Source organism: Ptychodera flava (assembly GCF_041260155.1).
Source record: "Ptychodera flava strain L36383 chromosome 3 unlocalized genomic scaffold, AS_Pfla_20210202 Scaffold_27__1_contigs__length_13241970_pilon, whole genome shotgun sequence".
In the NCBI taxonomy this organism is placed as follows: Eukaryota; Metazoa; Hemichordata; class Enteropneusta; family Ptychoderidae; genus Ptychodera; species Ptychodera flava.
The window spans coordinates 3,313,504-3,339,457 of NW_027248281.1; the positions used below are offsets into that span (position 1 = coordinate 3,313,504).

At 39.2% G+C, this 25,954-nt stretch overlaps 1 protein-coding gene across 1 annotated transcript; it reads left to right on the forward strand.

Moving 5' to 3' along the window:
* On the forward strand, positions 1–24,132 carry LOC139126467 (poly(3-hydroxybutyrate) depolymerase-like). The gene is made up of 11 exons (XM_070692526.1): positions 1–201; positions 739–861; positions 1,530–1,727; positions 2,373–2,464; positions 20,705–20,818; positions 21,073–21,108; positions 21,629–21,734; positions 21,985–22,027; positions 22,429–22,554; positions 23,336–23,361; positions 23,879–24,132. The coding sequence occupies exons 1-11, from the start codon at positions 96–98 to the stop codon at positions 24,031–24,033; spliced, it is 1,125 nt and encodes a 374-aa protein (XP_070548627.1). The 5' UTR covers positions 1–95; the 3' UTR covers positions 24,034–24,132.
* The last annotated feature ends 1,822 nt before the right edge of the window (positions 24,133–25,954 follow it).

Below are 25,954 nucleotides of genomic sequence, written 5' to 3' on the forward strand. Positions count from 1 at the left end.
TTTCGGCAGCTGTCAGTGCGATGTGGCTGTATGTCTGATTGTCTTCAAAAAGTCCCCATCGTATGTAACTCTAAGAGCTGCTAACAGTACAAAGAATGGAACGTTTTGTTCTGGGAGTTTGTCTTGCTTCACTGCTTGTCTGTTTTGTCCAAGGCTGCCCGTACTGGTGGTGCCAACCTTCTGAGGACCCACCACCGCTAGGTAAGTTAAACTTAAACTGAAATCCAAGTCACAGAGGACAAGTCCACGGACTTGTTCCCCTTCGAGTTCAAGCAAGTCGAAGTTGTTGTTGTTGTTGTTGTTTGCACATTTAAAATGTATCAGCGATATATATATATATATATATATATATATATATATATATATATATATATATATATATATATATATATATATATATATATATTAATTACATATGTCCTTGTGGGAAATAACAGTGCTCGATGGTGAAGCAAAGCGTCATAAATAAATCAAATTAACAAATTACTTCAAGTACAAAGTAATTAAATTTGTTACTTAAGTTTCATCCATCTGGCAATCTTCTGAGTCTGATCTCATTGTGAGTACAAATATTAATGGCTATAGACTATGTTAGCGTTCTTATGCTCTTTCAAATTAAGGTCTACATTCGTACATCGCTATGTATATTCAATTCAGCATTTTTGAAATTTTAATCCATTGATTCAGCATAAGCTAACACTGTCTTACGCAACTCTTATTAAATTTCATTGTTGGCAGAGGGTTATGGCGCCGACAAAGACCAAATATCAGTAAGTGGTGTGTCGTCTGGTGGATATATGGCAACACAGGTACATGTAGCTTATTCAGCGAGCATTATGGGATCTGGTATCGTTGCCGCTGGTGAGTTTACACACACAGTTCTGAGTTCACTCATAAAGATAGACTTGCCTCAAGTCTGTGGACATATAATTATCCATGCAGAGTAAATTGTAGAAATAAACTTCAGCAGACTGTCGCGTTGATGGTGAGGGGATTTCGAAATTGATGGAGTAATATACTTTGGCAGACTGTCTCGTATATGAGGTGATCGCCAGCTCGGCCAGCAAGCAAAGATATACAGCATGGGGAAAACCAAACGACTAGGGAATCTGTCCACCACGAACACAAAGCTGCTTGTTTATTTGCTGTATCAGTAATATAACATTAACATGCACAGAAACAGCCATTTCAAAGATTCATGCATTACAAACTGCAACGGTTGTTGATTTTGATCTTAGTTCGCGAAAAATGTATAAGAACAATTTACTACGAATTAACTATTAAAAGTGAACTTGAAAATTATAATTGTAAATGACAAGTTTGATAACATTAAGAGATTTATGCGACAAATAAATTGTGATGTTCTTTTGTCACTGACAGCGATGAAAACAGCGACATGATAGTGACGATAATGACCACAACGACGATGATGGTGATGGGACTAATTTAAGTACAGTTCGTTTCATTCATTCTTCATTTTTCATTACCGTCCCTTCGAGTTGTTTGACTCGATGTATTTCACTTCACAGGACCATACCATTGCGCCCAGGGTAGTACACTAAGAGCCTTGCAGGATTGTATGAATGCTCCAAATAACATCAACGTACAACAACTAGTTGATTTCACGCATGAAAAGGCGCAGAGCGGTGAAATTGATCCGGTCTCCTTCTTCGAAAATGGAAAAACTTATCTGTTTTCTGGGTCGCAAGATACAACTGTTGATCCGGGTAGGTAGATAAATAATGGTGACATACTACATCATTTCTCTATTATTGTCATTTTATATTGAGAATCAATCTCTTAATAAAAGAGAGTTTCATTGAATAACTTCAAACAAAAATTCACAAATACTGAACACAAATTTAGTTAACAGATAAGTACACCGAAAAAAGTTGTTCATACAACGTCTTTTTGTATCGTTAAACCCACCATTGTGAAGAAATGAATTCCCAAAGAGTGTTATCGGCGTAAGAATCTACATGACCTATGTTGGTTCAGATGTGTCTAGATCTTTGAATGAATGATTTAAACAATTAGCTGATAACGTTTCCTGAATTCCAATATACAAACTTGTTGACCGACAATGACGAAATTGCCATCATCTTGGAAAAACGATGTCTAATTTCAAATCAAAATTAAATTTCTTTGATATCCATAAAGCGCGATTTCAACTCGATTTTACTGTATTTTCATAGCTTATTGGAAAGCCGAAAATTGACATTAATTTGTCTGGCGTGATAAATACAGTGAAAGTTACAAACTGCTGCTTTGGTCTTTCAGCACCGGTGAATTTGCCGTTTACCTTGGTATTTGTGTTCACAACATGGAGATTATCGAACTTTTCCGATTCGAATCATACCTTTCTCTCGTAGGTGTCATGTTTAAATGTGAAGATTACTCAAGGAATTTTATGGCAGATCAAGATATAACAACTGACTACAACATAGCTGCTGGCCATGCCATGGTGAGACACGTGTCTTCCATTTTGCTGCAATTTATAATGATTACATATTCATTTCGAGTCTCAGGTCTTATTGGTTTGTCATTTTACTGATGTATTGGTTGGTGTTCGCGTCATACTTCTACAAGTACGGTTACAAGCATAGTAATGTATACGTATTATAGTCTCCTCTACAGTAAAATTAGTATAATTGTGAGGTCGAGACGAAATGTCGATCAAATGTTAGACCCATCGATCGTAAGTAGTAAAGAAAACGTGGGCAACTGGGATGAAGTAAGAATTTTACACCCCATTTTATTCATTTATCTACATGAAGCGAAGGAAAAATTAACCATCCATGTAACTAAAGTATAACCCTGACCTATATACGAACTCACGCACGCGCAACAGTGCATTGTCCTGAACTAAGCGGGGAAATTCCCTGCTGAGTCATTCACATTCCAAATGGAACTTGCGCAATACAGTAGCTATGACTCACCCCCACTGAGCAAAACAGAACGACATTCTATTCTCTCTCTCATTTGTTAGATAGATTCTGACTGAGCCGTACCGGAGCTCTTACAAAGACCCGTATCGGAGCTGCGGGTCTCGTTTCTGGATGTGAATTTTATCTGCTGGCTGTTCCCTTTTCACTATGTTTGGAGTCGTCGGAACGAGATTTTTCCCCTACCGGAACACTGTTGCGCAATACCCCTATCGGTACGTTTTCAGGCAGGAACTTTCCAGTAGGGAATTTCGCAATACCGTTCCAGTTGCTTAGCAACTTATGATGTCATGTTCAATGTCTGTCATTCTACAGTTTTCAGACAAAATTTTCTGTGGAATTTTTTCTGAACCTAACTTTCATATCCATTCAATCCTAATATCGTAGATATCGCTCCAGCGGCGGACTAAATCCTTCTTGTTTTTGTATTTCTAATGCCTGATGAAATATGTTCTGAATAAGTTCTGACCCCGGAGCCTCTGTTGTTGCGCCTTTTTCTTGTATTTGTGTAAGCAGCTGTTTATATTGAACGTAATAATGTTTATATTTCTCTCGTCTCTTTGCTACACCAGTTTTCCCTTGTATCACATCAATAATAACACCTGGTATAGGAGTTAAGGCTAACAGTACCGGAACTGTTGGAATTGCTGCTATTACAGCAGAGCTTACAGAATTCCCTTAGTAATATTGAGAGCCATATCAATTCGACCCATTAATTTATAACTTCGTCGATATGCAGCACTTGTTCTTTCTATGTAATCAGCCAATTGTTCAACGCTTTCAACAACTGAGATGTGCATTTTTTTTTACTGTATATGTAAGGGATGATAAAAAATAATTGTAGTAATATAGAAATACAATATGGCAGAAGGAGGAGAAGATATACCACTCTCAGGATTCGATGATGCAAATGTAAATGATGATGATGACGCTACTGCTGAAACATTCTTTATAGAAGATGATAATGTCCTTGCAGAAGTCGATCCTTACCGGGATAGCCCACAGGTGGATATTTTAATTAAACAGAGAAGAGAACTTACACAAGATATGGCTGAACAACTCTTAGACAAATATAATATTACTGATCAGTATGCACGAGACGAATTGATTATGAATGCTGATATTATTGGTAATGATCTGTATTATAAAAAAATCAGAGTTACAACAGAAAAAGGAAGTAGATTTTTAGAGAAATCCACATTAAAAAAGAAGGTAGGAGGTTCTGAATTTGTAAACAAAGTATATAAATATAGTGAGCCCGAAAATGTGAGTTATACATTGTATTCTGTAGATGTGGAAAACGATAAAATACCGGCTGAGAAGATGACGCCAAAAGACATGGGTATATACAAAGATAAACTGACAGAGTTACGACAAGATGCTTCTGGTAATGCAGATAAAATACAAGCTTTTGAAAATAAAATCGAACAATGGAACAATCTAAATCCAGAATATAGAGCTATTAATGATGAATTAAGGATTGCGAATATGCGTATTAGCGACCTTAACACAGAAAAAGTTAAAATAAGGCTATTGAAAAGAGAAGCTGAAAAACAGTTAAAGGAAATTCCTGAAGATCACACCAAGGAAAAGAAAAAGCCAAGAAACTACTAGCTGAACTCATAACAAGAGAAGCTAAAGTTGACAATCGAATTGAATACGAACATGGTAAGATCAGTGAGGCACGTGAAAGTCTGGCTACGACTAGGTCTCTTCGTGATGTAATTTCCGATCCAGAATTGTCACTCAGGCTGAAGCTAACAGAGTTATTTAAACGAAATGGTATTACAATCGCTGCAATACTGACTGCCCTTGGAATGACAATATCAACAATTGCTCTGGGTGTGACTAGAGGAGGAGGAGGGGGAGGAGCGGGAGCAGGGGGAGGAGGAGCAAACGCAGGAGTTCAGGTCCGCCCAAGTATACACAAAAGCTAAAGAAATTGTAAAGCAATTTGGCGAATGGTTAAAAACCTGGCCGCAAAAAGTGCTGCTGCAATACCAGGTTTAATCGGCTCCCTTGTCAGTTTTCTATTAAAAACAGCAGGATCGGTTGTCGGATTTGTCGGAGAACAGCTATGGATATTTTTAACTGGATTAACATTAGTCATTATAAATAAAATTATGTATTAATATATGACACCCCTACGGCATCGACATGTTTGGTGAAAAGAATATTGCAAAGTTTCTTTCTAAAAATAAAGACCTGTTTGGTTTCTCTGTCGAATTGGAATGGTGCAAACTCCGGCGGGTAAATCGACATATCCTTCGAGCAAATCCAGGTGTCCGACTCAAAGATGATAATCTTTATCATAACATATTAGCTTTCGTGAAGGAATGTCAAAAGACTAACTTCTTTAAGCGACTAGAATTCATAAACGTCTTTCAGGAGATTGACAATGATGAAATGGAAGTCCAACATTTACAAGAATATTGGGTTCTTCGATTGATTCGCGACACAGGCAATCGATTTATCTTTCAGGCAGACGGAAATATTTACGTAAAGATGTGATTTTTTCTTCTAAGTCATTATATACACGAAGTGAAACTTAAGATGTGATTAATTTTCTTTTTTTCTTCTACTATATACATTACACGAAAATGGGGTACGATAGAACATTATCACCGACTTTCACCAACCGAATACCGAATGGAACGAAGTCAGAAAGAACTCATCATGTGATTGCTCATAATCCAAGTGAGGCAGATCCAGGCCAGACACTTATCATACGATGTCCGAAGTTAGAAAGCGGAGTACTCTTAGTTCCAGATACTTTCGACCTGGTTTTTGATCTCGAAGTAATGGGAGATGAATATAACCGAGTAGTACAAAATGTTGCAAAAAATTTGGTGGAGCGTATGAAACTCACATTTGAGGGTCAGACACTTTTCGATTTGAATAAATATAACCTTATTGAATGTTATCGCGATCTCTTCAAACATAAAAAGGAGAGAACTAACATGACACTGTACGGAATTCAGAACGAAAATCTAAGAAAATTGAGAAGCGGTTCTACCGATGCAGATCAAAACGTCGTGGGCGATAAGTTACTTTTCGACACATATAAACAAAATATGCTATTCGTCTCACTCACCCCCCTAATAACAGGTCATGGAGTTGCATATCCAAAAGCGTTAGGGAGTCATATTGAATGGGAAATTACGTTGGCACCCGCCCCCCAATTACTTGTCAGTAATCAGGTTGTTACAACCAATTATAAATTAAAAAACATTCAAATGGAATACGAGACAATTTCTGACCTCGATCTCGCGAGGTCAACTGCTGGTTATTACAACGGTGGAAAAAGTTACCTTTACGAGCATATACATTATTTTAGAACAATCCCATTCAAAGAATCGGACACGGTTATCAATGAAAATATAAATGTACCACGACGTAGCATTAGAGGTATCGCTATACTCTTCACTAAAAATCAGAATCAGGCAGAAATGAACAGTGAACTTTTCTTTAACCATCCATTGAATCTGTGTCTGTATCAATCGAAGGCATTGCAAATAAAGTGTACGCTCAGAAGATGATACCAAGACAATTTTGGAAAGAAACACGACGGTATTTTGCTGAAGATAAAGATTGGTGTGAAATTGATATAGATGAGGCCGATTATTTGAAGAATAAATTCTGTCTATTTATCGATCTGCATAGCTTTAAAGATATTGAGTTTCATGGAAATGGTTTAAAAGTAATGAACACAAAGGACGGAATTCAACTTGAGTTCCTGAAGAAAGATACCGCGTGGGTTGGCGATGACGCTCACAATGATAATATATTTGCCCACATTTATGTTATCAGTGATGCCCTGGTCTCTATTGAAAATAGTAGATTAATGTCTTTACAATATTAACCATGACCCGTCGTCCGTCCTATCGGCCATGTTTCTGCCAGCCATTCGCCTGTGTCTGGATTATAACTGTACACGTTTGATATCATTTGGTGCCATCATGATTTTACTACGCTTTTCACTACGGATTTCTCCAGCCTTTTTCCGTACAAACTGTACAAACTGTGCCGGCTCCGGCTTCTTCCCAGTTTAAAACAGATCTTTATAATCTTCAAAGTTCAAATGTTTTCTAACACAAACATCTTTCACCCCTTTATTTTTTTTCGTCTCCGAAGTTGGAGTTCGAAAAGCATACACTTTCGAGCGTATGCCGACAAAATCAAGAATAGGTTCACCATTCAACTCATCTTTAAATTTACCTATCACTTTTTTATTAATCTTCGGAAAGTTGGGGGCGGGGCCGCTCATCCCACTAGTATCATATATAGACTTCTCACCATTCTTTTCAACATCTTCTCGGACTATATCATTGAAAGTTACGTCCGGGTCCGGGATCGGTACACTGTAAACAAAACTGTCAGTATCCATGTAGGCTAATCGTATTCCAGGGAACTGGGCCTGAAAGTAATTGTAATGCGTCTCATACATAAGCAGCTTAGAAAGTTCCAGTACTGCGGCGCCGATGAAAACTGGTTTTACATATCTATGCTCATCCGTTTTCAGTTCCAGTAGGGCACTGTCGCAGGAATCGCCATCCTCTTCGGAAGTTATGAAAGTTATATGTTTCATCTTTGGATTATACTTCTGAATCTTTTTACGTCCACTATCCGTGCCGTTCCAGTCCGAAACAAATTTAAAGTCTCTGTACTTTCGAACATCCTCTATTGTCTTACCGAACATTGCATTATTCATCAGCTTATAGAAATTCTTTTCAAAATCTGTCTTCCCGTTTGCCCTCATTTAGTGTTAAAGTCGATATATTTCGCGAGACATGGAGCTTCATCGAAAGCAAGCACCCGATAATCTTTTCAATCTCACCCGAAAATCTTTTCAATCTCATTCCCATCCGAAGATAGAATTCCAGCAACTTGTAGTGTAAGACGTATCTCTCTCTATCCATCACACTTGTAATCAGTCGACCGCCCTGCCTCGGAAATTCATAGTGATGCGGTGCTAATGGCAAATCGCTGTGTTCTTCATGTAATTCGGCTGGGTATTCTAAGTCTACTTCTAGAAAACTTGGTGGAAAGGTGGAACCAGGTCCCCACGCTCCGCCAGCTCCGCCCCGCTCCGCCGCGGTCCATTCCTCCCACTCTTCCATCGTCATCCAATGAAGTCCGCCCGTAGGCATTGCCTGACTCATTGCCCAGCCGTAGAGATTGTTTGCATCGAGATATTTTATTTCGGTCACCGGCTTCTTCTGGATCGTAATTCCCGTAAGCCGGATGATTTGTCTGTAAATAATGAATATTACACTGGCTGATACCGCCTCGATTCCCCGTTGTACGAAAGTCATCTGCTCAGCATCTTGAATGAGTTTAAACTTATTACCCGTGTAAAGTAACATAGCATCCCATGTCAAGCCAGGCGCTGACATGTAATGGGCCGGATCTAACTTATATGCTTCTAAACATGTGTCGCGAAAATTTTCGAATATATTGCAAGAAGGAGAACATCCGTCTCACAATAGAATTCCATATAATCACGAATCGTCTTACATCCAACTTCGTCCCATACTCTTAATGCATGTTCGTAATCAGACTCCGAAATCCCTCTTCCGTCAATTCGCTATAAAATTCCCCCTCTCCGGGAGCTCGTCCTCTCCCAGTCTGTCAACCGAGTCTAAATATTCGTAGGGGAAGAAACCTTTCGCCCTTTGAATGTCCGGGTACGAAAGTGGCGCCGCCGTCCACCCATCCTCCGGCACAGTTTTTGCCAACTTCGCCAATGACCCCATCATCAGCTGAGCACTGTCCATAAACTTTATAGAAAAGAAACGTCTCTTTATCTCCCTCTTCCCTCCGGCAACAACAATTGAGGCGTGAAAAATAAATGTTTTCGAGAGACCCATAATTCCTCCATTGCTCGTCTTAGCTATGATTTTAGGCTCTGGTCCGGAACCCCATCATCTCCTTCGGTAACGATTTCATGTAATTCTTTCAAAATAAAAGAACCATCGTATCCCTTGAGGTTGTGAAAGTAGATAGGAATGGTTCTCGACGGCCGGCATCCTTCGCAATAGAAGGTCGCCTCCTCCTTCACTACTCGGTATCCTGCCGGCTCTCCACATGCAATACAGACTGGATCACATCCGTCGCGCCGGTAATTAGAAGGATCCCTCATCGGTATTATTTTCCAATAATACGATTTAGAATAATACTCGGCCCGTTCTTTCATATCCTTTAGAAAGTCTGTAACACAGGAGAGACCTGTGAATGTTCTTTTACCATAAACAGTGGGTCGGCCCGGGCCTCGTTCCGAAGGTCCCCCACCCCCGTTCCACCATAACATACGAAAGACAAATTGGAATGTGCCGGCCGGTCCCCTTCTCAATAATTGCCTCAGTATCTGCATAGACGACGTAGGGAGAAGGAACCTTCTTCCGATGTCCTTCAAATTGACACACTTCCTTAGGAAAATCTGGCTGGGCAGTGTCTGTTCCACAGTATACCTGATGTTTTTCTAATTCTTCTGTTGACTTAAAACCTCTTTTACAAACCATACAAATACACTTCCGTCTGCGCTCATTCTTTCGATTAGTACGAGAATTACGAAGGCGATTTTCCGCAGTAATTGGTACGAAGTGAGAACGGCCGCCGTCTTCGCCAACTATCAGTAAGATATTGCTATTTGATTCCTATCGGCTTCACCTTCGGAATGGGCACTATATAACACAGTTATGTCGGACGGGGGAGCGGGATCATTTTCGTAGATCTGAAATACTTGAAGTTTGATGCTGGATTTTGCTGCTCGAAGCGCCTGAATACAGTCAGATCGGCGGGCGTAGGAAAGGGAATACCTTCCCAACAGTAGTCAGCCATAAATGGGGCGTACGTATTCCATTTTCTCCTTACCTGACCACATTTCTTTTCACGAAACTCGGGGTCGGCCAACTTTAAACTTGCTACGATGGCGTATTGAAAACAGTTCTCGCTGCCCGAAGGTAGCACCAGATCGCTAACACAATGCTTATTTTTTAACCATCTGGGAAGTTGGACTCCAGCCGGGCCAGCCCCGAGTAAAACTTCTACTAGAATTACTTCAAAATTAAGTATCTCCTCGAGAACGAGACCAGAACCCTCAACATTTTCAATTGTATCAAGCATACGATCGTAGCGATCTATTAATTGTTGCCCCACATCCGATCCCGATCCTCTTACATCTTTTGTGTATGTATCATTTAATTTAACATACAATGAACGCGGTTGTGTATTACCAGTTTTCGGATCCGATAATTTGACTTCCATTTCGGTATAAACAGAGTACATCTTTCGTTCTTTGACCATACCTTCAATATCCACCAGCTCCCCGATATCCTTGACTCGCTTGACTTCAGGAAATTCTTTTCGTAAAACTGCTCCCTTGAATGCTGTATGTAATCGACGGGCCATAATAATCTTTATGATATATACTATCCTAAAATTTTAAAATGAAAAATAATTATTCTATGATAGGTCATCAAAATCCACTATAATATTTTTGGCAGCATTTATTTGTTTATATATCTCGCCTAATCTTTCTAAGTCGACTAGTTCTTCCGCATCTTGAATTTCTGGTTTATTAGGCGCAGCACAAAATAACCTCTCAACAGTGAAAGAAAGAGCACGCTTACTTAAGCGCGGTTTAAATGCTAAGAATTCTATCTTACTACCTTTTCGGATATTACGAGGTACAATAGCAGGATTTTCTCGGACTGGTAGTAAGGACTCACTGTTTTAAAACGCAGTCAATTTCTTGAACCATATCAATACATGTAGCGAAATCGTGATTTCTCCCTCTCCCTCTTTTAAACTGAAATTTAAAATACGCCACTGGCTGAGGCCCCTCGCTCCCTCGCTTCTGATACACTTTAGATGGATTGTAAAATCCGGTAGTATTCTTGGAGTGAGCGGCCAGGCTTGCAGCATAACTTTTAGCAGTGCTTGCATCGAAACTTTCACCTAGGGTACGGAATATTATTAAATCAGTAAACTTTTGAAGACTCGGTTGCCAACGGACACACATTTCATCGCATGTAGCAGGATCGTTGGATCCATATTTAGGTCCGATGTTGAAAACCACTTCTAGCTCACTGTCTACATATATATAGGATCTACCAATGATTCACCAAATATGAGTTTGCCGTCACTGATTTGAATATTCTCTTCTCCGGTTTCAAGTATTTTTATTGCAGTTGAAATAGAAAGGATTGTCATTGTCTTATCGTATATATCTTAATAAAAATAATTTAAAAAATTTTTCTATGATATAGTATCCAAAATGTCATACATATTCATAAATGGACCAACTGGAAGTGGTAAGAGTTACGATGCAGTAAATTTGGATCCGTATCACGTACCAGAATTTGACACTAGTTTTTCCAGCAACATTGCCGACTTTATAATGGGCGCCACGTTTCGATTGCCGATTTTCAGAACAGTTTATAGAACATACTCTTAGTTTACAATGTCAGGCTGGGAGGAGGAGGGAGGTTACTCCCTTCAGAACAATACATTATTTGTGACTCTTCCATAATTCAACATCTGACTTTTTCTCGAATCCGGGCGTGGCAACGGAAGGAAAAAAAGATTGTTTCTAGAGCATTTGACCATTTACCCAGTTTCATTATCATATTCAAAGATATGCCTTGGGATTATTGCAGGCGGAATGTGTTGACTCGAGCCAGGTCGTACGAAATAGGCGCCTTAGAAGAACTAGAAGAGATTCACAACAAGTTCAAACAGACTTTCTTAGAAATTTGCCACGACTACAGACTTCCATGTTTGGTAATTCGGAACGCTCTTACCCCCCTCGTTCTCAAGAATATACTTAATCCAACAATTGATACCGAGACAGTCGGACCAGTAGAATATCCACGAGCTTTTGACTTTGGAATTGCATGGAGCGGCGGCAGCCAGGGATTTTTAATAGACGTTTTCAAGGAGGAGGAACTTGAAAAAGCGTACTTCCCACCTGGTCAAGAACAACTAGAACAACCTCGAGTCTCACTAAAGAACCTACACAAACTTCTTAACGCTTGTGAATCTGTGTGTGCTTATAATGCTTCGTTTGACCTACGAGCACTTGACATTATGAAACCCTACGGTTCTGAAAGGGACTTTGAAGTTACTTGTCTATGGCTCATGTCAGTTGTGTACATTATACTTCAACCAGAACTTATAGATAAAGCTGAAAAAGGGGGACTCGAAAGAACGGACTATGGCAACATGAGAAGTCGTTTTGAAGATCTTGCAAACTTAATATGTTCAGGAACCGAGTTACCACCTCATCCACATACGGCCGAAAAAGATGCAGTAAGTGAACATTACTTACGACAGTACATGATAAATACTTGGCCAGGTGGGGGGTGGAAGTGGGTGGTAAACTGACACTTTCGGCTTTCAAGAAATTAAGACTTTTTCCATGGTACTTATTGAATAACTTTCGTAAATACTTACGTTAGTACTTACGTAGTACTTGACAAGTACCATGGACAGGACTTACGTAGTACTTGACAAGTACCATGGACAGGAACTTACGAAGTTCTAATAACATTTTCCTCTGGCTCCCAACTATTGAAACTTTCTGGATAACCTTTCATTTTATCAGATAATATTTCTTTCCTCTAATTTTTTTCGTCTTCAAAATTCGTTCTACTCTGTACAGCTCGTCGCTGAAAGGGCGCTCTGAAGTTCATCGGATAGAAAGTGCCGAGTATTTCCTCTCCATTCAGATCTTTTATTTTGTAAACTGGTGGCGTTCCCAGTCCAGCTGCGTACACAACTTTTGAAACCACGAAAATCTCCTCTGTCCAATTTGGTAAATACCTTTCTTAAAGTGGTCTTGTATTTTGTAATTCGGACCCGTTCTCCGGCTTGAATTCAGGGTTAACTCCCCCGGCTGCCAACTCAGGACCGAATAGTGTATAAAATGCCTGCCAATCGTTCTCCTCTGTTACGTCCCTGGGTTTCATTTTGATACTTCCGTGAACGGTGTTATTGTAATTCTCGAGAAGTTCTGGTAGAATAGAAAGCCATTCACGTGTCTGTTTATATGTAAAGTATTTCCACATCATCGTCTTAAGAGTCCGATTAAAACGTTCAACGACGCTAGCTTTTTTGTCACTGTAGGTGTGAAACCAGTGAATTCCCACCTCCTCCAACCACCCCTGCATTTTTTCGATTAGTAAATTCCCGCCCCTCATCTGTCTGAAGTTTGTCGGGCCTTCTCCCGGATTTCTTAATCACGTCTTGTAGTGCCTGCAACGTATCATCTGCCGTTTTTGACTGTATCGGCCTAGCCCATGCGTATTTACTGAGTACATCGATTACTGTTAGCATGTATCGAATGTTACGGTTCTCTTTTGCGAACGGGGGAGGGAATTCCACGAGATCCGCTTGCCATTGAGAGTCTATCGATGTTACAAAAACGCGACGGCCGCCCGTAGCATGAGAACGAGGTACCGGTTTATGTAGATTATAAGTTAGCTGAGTTTTTAACCACTCCTGCACCTCTTTCTTGGTCACTTTCAGTCCGCTGGCCCGTGCTGCGTCATACAATTTTTGTACACCTCCAAAACCAGTTTTCGGGTTGTAATATAATTCTCTAAGAGTACCTTCGCTTCAGCTTCCATAATTGCTATATTATACGAATAATTTTATGTCGTACGGATTCCGTAAACGAAATACTAGTTTACATTACTGAATGGCCTACTTTTCAATTGCTTGATTAGGCCCACGGCTTCCCGTTCTGACACCTCCATTCCATATTCTTTTATAATAGTTTTGTTGTCTATCTTGTTCGGTGTGTAAAATAGTACTAACATCTGTATGTTTTCCCTAAATGGTTTACTAATACTAGTATATTGTTGAGTCAGAACCCAGACAGATAATCCGTCATGTCCTTGCGCTGAAACCAAGTTGGACTAAAACGTTACTGCGCTTCTTCATATCTTTGGACGAGGCGCAGTCATCGAGGATTATTAAAGTGTTCGTTCCAGCCCATTCTTTATGCACGTAGGTTAATGTATCATCCACTGCATCGAGTCCGACTGAAATATAAACACATTATCATCGGTGAAAATGAATCTTCTATTATACGCTTTATTATTCATGAATGTTGGGCAAATGAATATCACATATTCGAATTTCCTTAAGTACGGACCGGTGAGGAGGTCCAACATAAATTCTGTTTTGCCAGAATATGTCGGTCCAGTTATAATCATGTTGAATGGTGGGGTTACGTATATTGACATTTCCTCTGGATCTATATACTGTAAATTAATGAATCTCTTCTAGTTCTTTTAAGTTACTGGTTCGAGTTAGATGAAACCCAGTCACATCGACAGCATCTGAATGAACTATATAGTTAGTGACTTTATTCCAGTACCTACAATAGTAATGAATATTGCTAAAGATAACAAACCAATTTTACCATATTCGTGAATAGGGTCTGCAGATGCTGCCCGTTCCGGGGAGGGGAGGGGAGGGCCCCGAGTCGTGTCATTGTGAGTGGTGGTGACTCTCCGGGCTCGTCCTGCCACTTCACAGGATCTCCCCTCCTCCTCCTTCCATCTCGTGTACAGCACTTTCTCGAACTTCCGTGTTTATATCACCATTCACCCCGAAGGACATAGATTCTGTTGCGTATTGCAATTCATTATTATAACCTGAGATTGCCGGGCCCGAAAGAATGACCATCTCAGACGGTAAGAGAAGTAAATTGGGCGAAACTGCCATATCAAGTTTGACACCAGTATTCATTATTGTGTCTTGATATCGCCTATAACTAATTACTTTGTCGGTATTGCGAATTTCATCTTCGAGGAGAACGCCGAATTCTTTTCGGACTTGCTCTGCACTGCCAGTATCGCCCACTATGGTACTGCGAATATTTGCTTGTGCGCCGAGTATGCAATATACGTAGGCTTCAAGGCTTTCATTGAGGCGAGCGAGACCGGCCTTTGTTAGTCCCGAGTCTCCTGTCAGAGGAATGAAACTATTATATTGTCCCTCCGATCCATCATTTCGGAAGAAATAGTAGTGCGGTCGGTCTTTGTCGGACAGTACATGTTTTTTCTTTCCAAAAATTGTATGTGTATAGAAAACGCCTCCGTCGGCGGAGAGGAAAAAGTCCGACCGTTGTATATCGCTTTTGGCTGTCGAACAGGCCCACGATTAGTGTAATATTCATATCCATAACCAAGAAAAAAAAAAAAAAAAAAAAACAAAAAAAAAAAAAAAAAAAAAAAAAAACAAAGCGGGAGGCACCAAGGTACTTTTCTAACAGATTAGTGTAATATCATATCCATAACCAAGACCTTATTTTGACCTTTTCGATAACGAAAGTCGGACTTCGTTGGACTTATATTTCCAAATTCAGTACATAGAAGTTCATATTGGATGAGATTGTACGAATTGTCGCCCGCTTTGAAGGTGGGGGTATCGTCTGGAAGTGCAACTCCCATTTCGTGAAGGATACGACGTATTGTAAAATATACATGGAAACGGCAGAATGATCGTATTTGGGGCGGAAATTTCTTATCAAAGAGATGGGCGAATGATATACCACAACCAGTAGTGCTACACCATACAGCGAAATTCAGTTGCTGGTCCCAGTATTTCATCTTTGGGCTGCCCAGCCAGACATTACTTTCTTTAGCTGATCGATGAGTGATTACGTTATCTTTGAACACATCCCGAGGATGAAAAGTAAATTTTTCTGTCGGCGTTACATATATTTCTAAGTCCATGAGAATAGGTTTTATTCCCCCGTCCGGTTTGGAAGGAATATCAGCATGCTGTACTGTTGGTATGCTCGTCTTATTCAATTGAAAAGCAACTGGGAATAAGTCTGTACTCATTATTCGTGTTTCTATATACATATAGATTTAAATGGAGGAGAATTTTCCCGGAATCCCTGTCGGAATCCCTATCGGAACGTTAGGGGTACTAACATTCCAGACTATGTTAATACTTTATTTCGGATTCAGGTTTAAACGAATTTTTTATTTTTTAGTAAGAATAGATAACATACTGCAAACAATGGAGAATTTAATAAAGTCATCAGCAGCGGCAAATATGGCAGCGCATTCCGAAGGGGCTTCGGCGCCTTCGGTGCCTTCGGACGCTCAATCCATAATAGAGACAAAACGTGAAAAAATACTCTGTGTCATCGCAAGTGGTCAAAGTAAGTTATTTTTTGGTAAGGAGTTTACAGTTAGAGAAGTGGAAACGTGGAAAGATGAATTCATAACACGAGCCTTTAAAGTCTATGAAGCGAAATACAGTTCTCTTATAAGTGATACCATCACTCAAAGTTTCATAGATCTAGGAGCCCGTGCAATAAGTCAGGTAGTTCCAATCGATGATCGAGATAACTATGCCACTGATCTTAAAAGGATTTATTCTAAACAGTGAAATAAAACGATTATCAGGACGGATAGCTTACACGTGGGGGCCCCTGATTGCTCTAATTTCCACCGGTTTAATTACGGGTAAACATTTAAATTTTAAAAAAATCGGGTTTAATATAGTACCTGAAATAAATGGATTCAACTTCACCGACTCAGCAAACGGCTCCGCCAGGGACTCCGTACCAGGGACGATCCTACCACCAACCCGTCACCTCCGACACAGCGCAACATAGAGAAAATGACGTTACCGCCGAAGCATCCAGGGAGAGTTGCTGCGGGCAAGAAATTAGCGGAATGGAACAGGCAAAACAGGGAGAAGAAACTAAAAGCAATGGAGGGGAATGGGGGGAGCGATGCGGTAGCGACTGAAGCAGACCTACCGCCTACAATGAAAGAACAGTGTGATAATAATTCACGCTGGTATAATAAATGTTATCTTGTTTTAGGAATTGTGGGAGTTTCATTGACTGCATTAGGGCTATATTGGGGGCGTGCTCGGCATATTTGTCCCGTTAATCGATCGAGTCCAGATCGGAAAGATCCTCCCCAAAATAAGAAAGCGGAAAAAACAGAGCCAGTAGCGGCTCCGGGGGCCAGCTCCTCTACATTGTATGAGATGGATTAACTCCCCATATTTTTTATTTTTATTTTTATTTTATATACTAGTCAGCAATCATGGATATTAAAACAGTTGTAACACAATGTACGATGGTATTGTAATCGCAGGACTTGCGATGGGATATCTAATGATCTCCAGCAAATTTCTGAAAATAGAGGTTGGCGATCCAAGTCGACCAAATTTAACTCGCTTGGCAAAATTAGGCGGTGCGACTGCTGCCGCGGTTGCGACCAAAGATCTCCTTGAACAGAAAAATATTATTCCTGCAGAACCTTATACTGTGTAATGGGCACCTTCGGAATAATAATAATATTCATCGAACACTTATACTTAGTAATATATACAACGTACAACAATGATCATTTGGATTGAAAGCCAAACAGGTGAACCAGTCACTGTTAATTTTTACCCTTGCATTGACACGACGCAGTTTACGAAGATAAGACTGCTAGAGTGTGGACTATATAATTCATGGCATAACATAACATCGACGAATAATGTAATAAAATATCAAGAAGGTGACCAACCGAAGAAGACTAAATCAATACGTCCAGGTAACTACAATATCGATACGTTAAACAAAGCAATCGGGTTGAAGCAAAAAATTAATTTTGAAAAACATCTGCCGACAAACCATGTTTATCTAACTTTGGTTAAAGATATTAAAGTCTATTTCAATGCCACAGGTAGCTTCGCCAACGTCGTCGGCTTTTCAGATAAACCTGAGAACAACCCAGTTATAAAAAGTACTATGAGTCCGAAGAAAGTGGATTTCTTAACAGTCACTAAATATATAGTTCATTCAGATGTAGTCGATGTTACTGGAAATTATGTTTCATTGGTTCGGGTGCCTCCGGAGGATACATACAGGGGAAAGTATCGAACTGTTTACAAATACTTCCCATCCGGGATACGAGAGAAATAAGTGAAAAGGTTACTTACGATTTTAAAACGGAGCAATTTCTATGCCATTGAGAAAAGGGGAGATTACATGAATTCAATGCGTATCTGGATAACAGATCAGGATGGGAACATGATCGATTTCAATAACTGGCCAATTAGCTTTTGTATTGAATTATTGTAGTCGTTCCGCCTACCGGTGTAACATAAACCATCCCACGACCAATCCTCCAGCAATATAAATCATTTCATATTTCTTTTGCTCAGGACTGGGCTGATAATAATCTGAGAATTGAACTGCCCCTTCGGAACGGCTTTGCACCGCTTCTGCTTCTTCCAGGATTTCTGCATCTGTATCTCTTAATTCTGCCGCAGCATGTGCGTCCTTTGCCTGATTTTCTCTTTCCCAGTCAGCCTGTAGTAATCTTTTTTCTGACCAGACGTTGCGATCATGTTCAAATTTTTCTAATGCTTTATCATGTCGGACTTTCTCTTCAATAAGAGCATCACCATTACCAGAAAGCTTTTGTCCGATAATATTTCCTCCTGTGAATGCCGTTGCATTTAATACAGCACCGAGAACTGTCATTCCTATAGCTGAAGCCATGATTGTGTATATTACAAGGCATTATTTTAATTTTCACTGTATATAGGTCCCTACGGAGTATGTCTGATCCAAGTGGCTTCGGTCTAGGTACAATTCGTATGCAAAATCTTGAGCTTGAAGATCTGAGTGATGTTAAAGTTAACAATAATACTAAGATGGCTGCTAATCATAATAAGGATTACGTCCTTCGTTATAAAGACCGCGAAAATATTTCGTTTTAGCCAATGCCGCGGCGCCACCCCACGAACATGCTGTAGAATTTTCCGAACTTAAAGACATTGATGAAACTGTAATTGACGCCACAAAGGCTTCGAATGATTCTACTCCTTTTGCTCTGACATGGGATTCAGCTAGTCAGAAATTCATGCCTTATAATGTGCCGCGTAACATCTTAGATATATTGGATAGTGAAATTGCAGGAGGTGTTGCTGAACACCAGGAACTCCGAATGTGATTTATTTTGATAGCAATGTTAACAAATACAAGTTGCTAGATTTTCGTAGTTGGCTTACTCCTACGAATCCATACATTGCACTTCTTGGTATACCGATTCACCTTAAAATTAGTCCTCTTAATACAATAATGAAGGCAGATAATACACTAAGAAGGTGGATAAACGAGGGGGAGAATTATTGCTCGTATACAGCTAGCGGAGTTCCAGTTAGATTATTTTGGGACACAACTTTAAAGAAACTGGGTCTTAAAAGTGTCGGTGATGAGGCAGCTGAATTAACTTTACAGACAGTAAATCAACAGATGACAGATAATATGAAAATACTTCAACATGGTACAGTTCTCATTAGATGTGTAAAGTTAGCTACTGGAGATGAATTTGACGATTTGGTTGGATATTATGCTATGAAAACAGATAACAGAACAACTTGTGATATTATCATAAGTATTGATAAAGATCGCAATGAAATGAGTATTGAATGTTTTGTTGGCGGGAATAGAATAGAGAACGACTTAGGAACTACATTTGTACGTAAAGATAAAAGAGTGAACACTTTAGATATCAGTACCATTCATCTGAAACGACTCATTTTGTTTGAAGTAATGGTCTTTCGTCATATTTTAAGTTCAGAGGAAATTACTAAAATTTTATCTATCGGGTGAACAAGTTAACTAGAGTCGTTCAGAAAAAATTCCACAGAAACCTATCGGAACGATTTTCTGAAAACTGTAGAATGACAGACATTGAACATGACATCACAAGTTACTAAGCAACATTCGAAGCCCGGTATTGCGAAAGCGGTATTGCGAAATTCCCTACTGGAAAGTTCCTGCCTGAAAACGTACCGATAGGGGTATTGCACAACAGTTTTCTGATAGGGGTATTGCGCAACATCCCTATGGTTCCGCTCGTTCCGACGACTCCAACATAGTGAAAATGGACCAGCCAGCAGATAAAATTCACATCCAGAAACGAGACCCGCACCTTCGGAACTGTTCCGGTACGGGTTGAAGAGCAGACCAGCTCCGGTACGGCTCAGTCAGAATCTATCTAACAAATGAGAGAGAGAATAGAATGTCGTTCTGTTTTGCCCAGTGGGGTGAGTCATAGCTACTGTATTGCGCAAGTTCCATTTGGAATGTGAATGACTCAGCAGGGAATTTCCCCGCTTAGTTCAGGACAATGCACTGTTGCGCGTGCGTGAGTTCGTATATAGGTCAGGGTTATACTTTAGTTACATGGATGGTTAATTTTTCCTTCGCTTCATGTAGATAAATGAATAAAATGGGGTGTAAAATTCTTACTTCATCCCAGTTGCCCACGTTTTCTTTACTACTTCGTAAGAATAATACACAAATGCCTTGTCATTCAATCTCTACTGTACCCTCTGTCTCTCTTCGAACTGACAAATACGGAATGAATGAATGAGTGATGGATGGATGTATGGATGGATGGATGGATGGATGGATGATGGATGGATGAATGAATGAATGAATGAATGAATGAATGAATGAATGAATGAATGAATGAATGAATGAATGAATGAATGAATGAATGGATGGATGGATGGATGGACGAACGGACGGATGGATGGAAGACGGATGGATGGATGGACGAACGAATGAACGGATGAATGGATGGATGGATGGATGGATGAATGAATGGATGGATGGATGGATGGATGGATGGATGGATGGATGGATGGATGAATTATTTGTTAGCAGCAATCTTCATTGCAGAGAATGACACTACAACATTTTTTCATAGATAACACAATCGTATGGTAACGCCTGTTCACAACAAAGAATGCCATACATCAACAATTGCAACCATCCACTTGCCTACCTTATGATGAATCACATATATGGCGGTACATTGCAGGTTAGTTTAATTCACATATACCTTTAACACATTCATCTAAGTACTGAGATGACTGAGTCTCGCTTTGTTTCCATAAATTGCATTCATTTCTCTACCTTAATGACAGTTTGATCTACGCCATAGACAGATTCATTCAAAGAATGTGATATTACTCTTTTTAGCACTTTTAAGATCAGTTATACAAGAATGGTGAGGGAATCGTCGCCACACGTTCACGTACATCATTCACTTTGATATACGCTTTTCATTCACAGAAACCAGATACATATGGCGTTGAACTGCCGGGAGATGTAAGTTATTCGTTCTTTGATTTTCATTGGTAATTTTGACGCATTTGTGCCCTATTTTGTCGTAAACCTGTTTGTGGAAAAATCCATGGTGGAGATGCGTTGGATATCCTTGGTAAATAGGATGAAATTACAGTGTTATGCGGAAGAAGAATATGATACTGTCGATTTGCAATTATGAGTTTCCACAATGGCGGCAAGCCAACTCGTTTGATGTTTAATGATAATAGAGACTAAAATATTGCAAGGAGCGCGTTGCATTGTTGATTCTCATAATAAACGTTGACTGGTTTGACTACCGATTCCTCGTGTCAAAATTTGGAGTCATCGAGTTGATTTCACGAATCCCAATGTAATTGTGACATCTAGGTTTATCTCTAGGATGAAACAAAGTCTCTTCTCTGCATGAAGGCTTACATGATATTGAATCATGATCGATCAAGAACACTCAAAATCAATCAGTCACTAAGTAGATCGTATTTGGTGACTGAAGTTCAATAATTCACTTGTTGTGTTCATGTAGATTTTGGCATTCGATCAGACTGAACTTGAGCCAGCCTATAGCGGTCAGACAAGTCTGGATACCGTAGGATTTATTTACATACCGTCAGGATGCAGAAACAATCCAGGTAAGTACTTTCAATGCTGTACAAACTATTGATCTGATCATTTGAAATCATTTGGAAATTATTGAAACCTGCTTTCGAAATTCAAATAATACATCACGGCACATACGGGATCTGTATTACATGCAATGATTGGATTTCAGCTGTTCAGTACAATCACCATTCTTTCAGAGTACAATCACCATTCTTTCAGTACAATCACCATTCTTTCAGAGTATACATTGTAATTCGTTCATTTTCTATCCAACAATAGGTTGTAAAGTTCATATTCAATTCCATGGATGTCTTCAAGGCAGGTAGGTCTTTTCTAAGAAGCAAGCGTGACTTATATTTATTAGAATAATTTAAAGTTAGTATTGAGCTACATGCTTTGATAAATGACGTGTTGTCACGGCACAGTAGCGGAGAGTCTTCATCGGTAAGGTGAAACAAATTGCGAGGATGGGGGCGATAGACAATCTGATTAATAAGATGTAGAGAACGGCGACGTTTATACTTCCGCAGTGTTCTCTTGCTGTCGCCTCTCATCAGATCGGAGCGATAGACTGACTTTACAGTAGTGAAATGTAGATGAAAGCCCGCCCTCAATGATAAACCAGCACTGAGGAAATTGTACAAGGGGTAATGTTGCCCGGGTGACGTTGTTTTAACGAAAGAAACAATTTGATTCTTTCAAATGCTTGGTAATCTATTCCAGGGGCAATCTTGATGAAGAATACGTTCTCTACACTGGTTACAATGAAGTCGGTGAACTGAATAACATCATTATCATACATCCTCAAGTTGTTTCGTCGATGGGAAACACAAATGCATGCTGGGATTGGTAAGTATGTCAAATATCAAATCTTAATAAATCAAAGTCATTGGCGATGTTGCTGAACTTGCTGGAAATTTTGTCTTATTGACAAATTAACGAAACTTGAACCTAGTGGTTCGAAAAGATGTGCATCATAAGCTAATTTTCTGAACCGTAATTTTTAGAATGTTGGTAAAACAATGGTAAAGAGAGTAAGACAGTTTGTTTCTCTTCATGTTGGTATCTATTAATTAATCAGTGAATAGAACTTTGGTCATCTTATCTAAAGTTATGATGTGAGAAGTTATAAACAGTTGGTTGTCTTCGTCGACTTAATTTAAACGGTCGCACGGTATTCTTTTCTGTGTTTGTCGAATCAAGTAGATAAGTGACATGCACATGTTAGCTAAGTCACTCTACGGGGAATGTGATGCTAGCCATAATACAAACACGTTCTTCCAACAAGAGCGGGATTTTCCGCTTTCCGTCATTAACATCATCCTAAATCCTGCAAACGTTCTGATGAGTGGAAAAATACAGTGAATATTAAGACAGCTGCCGCATTGAATGAAAGTTGCTCTGAAAACGCCTTAAGCTTGTTCTTGTATTCTCGCTCATGTTATGCAACACCAGTCATGTCTACATATGACAAACTATCGGCTTCTTTCTTACAGTCATCCGTATATTCTCTATTTTGAACATGTAAACAACCATAACTTTACCTGTACATGATGCCCTCTGTGTAGTAAACTGTAATTGTTGCGAGGCTTTGGGTAATAGCTCATCGGCAATCTTACATTTTTCACAGGTGGGGTTACACTGACCAGAAATACGGTAAGAACATTCAATTCAAACTTAATGAGTTACTTCAAAATGAGTAATTCATACATACAATATGGCATAATAAAAAAGTCAGTTAACCGTTAAGAACTTTGCAGTTCACAAACATCACATGAAACCGTGGTCTGTAATGAGCTGCTGCTGTCGAAATGCCTGCATACTGAGGTTAATACCGTATTAATGTAAACGACAGTTAGTCTGACTCAATACCAGTACAGATGAAAAATACGTGCGACATTGCGTTTGGATGTGCATGGTGCACTATAGTTTAAGTTGTGATCGCATAACATTAATAAAAAATGCCTCTTTTTAGTCAACATATATTCCACTGAACATATTATAGCAAATTAAAGGACAAACGGGAGAGATATGATTTTGTGACTCGAAAGTTGCCCACCTCTAACTATTTTATAGAAACTTAACATGCCGGGGAATATTTCACGACTGAGTATGTCTACCATTAAGTCAACTCAAAGAAATCTCTACCAATGTCTTATTCTTTTCTTAAAAGATCTCAAAGATGGTGTCCAGATGAGGTTTGTCAAGAATATAATCGATCGTGTTACAAGTGAACATCACGCTTGTGGTGCTGTGAGATCCAAGATGTTTAAGAAGCAATGTATTCTACCAACGACACAAGCCCCTCAACCACCACCACAGTGTTGAGTCTTATTATGAATAATCTTTGAAATCACTGTTCAGTTGCGTCTCTGAAAAAGTTGTGAATTTCACCAATTAAAGTTAAATTTCAGTAAAATGTTATAAGTTTGTTCGTTTCCTTATTGTCATTCCGATAGTTACTACAGGATCTGTCTTAAATTATACATGGTATTATTTGGTCGTAGTTACTGGCTATTCCATCATGACAAGTTGGTGACTGTTTAGATTGTCACAAAAAACATATTTTGCTAAATTGTAAACCTGTTTATCAAGGAGGCACATCACTTCCAAGATTCCTTATTACACTTCATGGTATCAAATGGAGTCTTCAGTGATTTGGGGAGGGCGGAAATGGGGGCTGTCTATTAAGCAAAATGACCCTCCCCATTCCGCTTTCTAAAATGTGACCCTCTCCTTTTCCAAATTGTAAAACAAGCTGGTCCGCCCTACTTTGAAAATTTTAAAAAGCGAGTGTATCTTGTATATTTCATAACTGGAGGCCTGGTATATTTTTTTTCAAATTACTGTGATAATCCGTGTCGAGCCAACCCAAAAAATATTGACACAAACGCTGTCCTGCAGCATTACAACCAATTGTCTTAAGTGTTCAGTGGACCATGTCATAGGGTGAGCGTGGAAGATGTTTTTGTGGCAGTTTATTTTTTCTCTGGTGCCTCTAAAGAATCTATTATTCACTCCAAGACATGGCAGATATTTTTCACACTTCACCATGGTAACAGAATGTTGTGTTACCGCACTGCGACAATTCAGTATGTTTTATCGGATTCAGTATCAACAGCACATACATGTATTTACAGTTCCCTTTGAGGTCAAAGTTCACTTGTCAAAAATCAAACGTATCGAAAAGTTCACATTTTGAATTTGATGCTCTATATCATTTCATGTGGAATTGACTTTACGCTGTAGGAGTGTACTCTTGCTCATTTAGTGGTTGAAGTAGTGACAGTTGCTGGGAACAAATTGTAAATTGGCTGTGCTTCATGAAAACTCTTATTCTATTTTCTCAAAATATGAAGTTAAACTGTTAAATATTGTTGATTGAGAATTACAATAAAGAGTGAAACTTGCACTACAATGAGCAGTCACCCACTACTGTAAATGGATCATACATACAACATGTTATTGTGATAGGATTGCTCTGTAGAGCAATGACAGATTTGTTTTTGCTGAGATCAGATAGAGGGCAGTATATCACTGACTTGTGAACAATTGTAATTTGTAACAATTCTCTGATGAGGCTATTATCACTGGAGACACACCTATTCACATACAGACACGCAGAAACCACACAACTACACCTAAATTATGTTTTCATCACTGATACTTCCTGTCACAGAGATTTCAACTCAGAGGGGCAAGGCATCATGGGAAATAAACATATGTGACTCAAAGGGGATCACTTCAAGTGTGAAACTCCTGCATAACAGAATCTGAAATGATCTGTAATCTGATGATCATGCTGTATTCTAGTACCTTCATTGACATGCAAACCATCGACAAAGAAATTAACAAAACTTGAAACCAACACCTCAAACATTTAATCTTTGTGTTTATCTTTACTACAAGGAGCATGTCAAGGTGGTGAGGGGAAACAAAACCAAAATACTCCTTAGTTTGTTTATTTCTTGGAAATGGTGTGAAGGGTGTCTTGAAATGCTTGATGAATTGATTTGGTTTGTTGACATCGTCAACTTCATGTGTTGAAGTGAAAATAAAACTGGAGAAGTTTAGAATGTATGTATGATACTCAGAACACAGTGGAAATGTATTTGCTTTGTTTTATTCTCCAGAAATATGAATTGTTCTCATTGTGTAGAAATGATGATGTAAGGTCTGGCTTTGGTGATTTCAAAATGTTCTTTCATAGTTTGATTTGAAACATATAGGGAGTCTATTGGATGTTCTT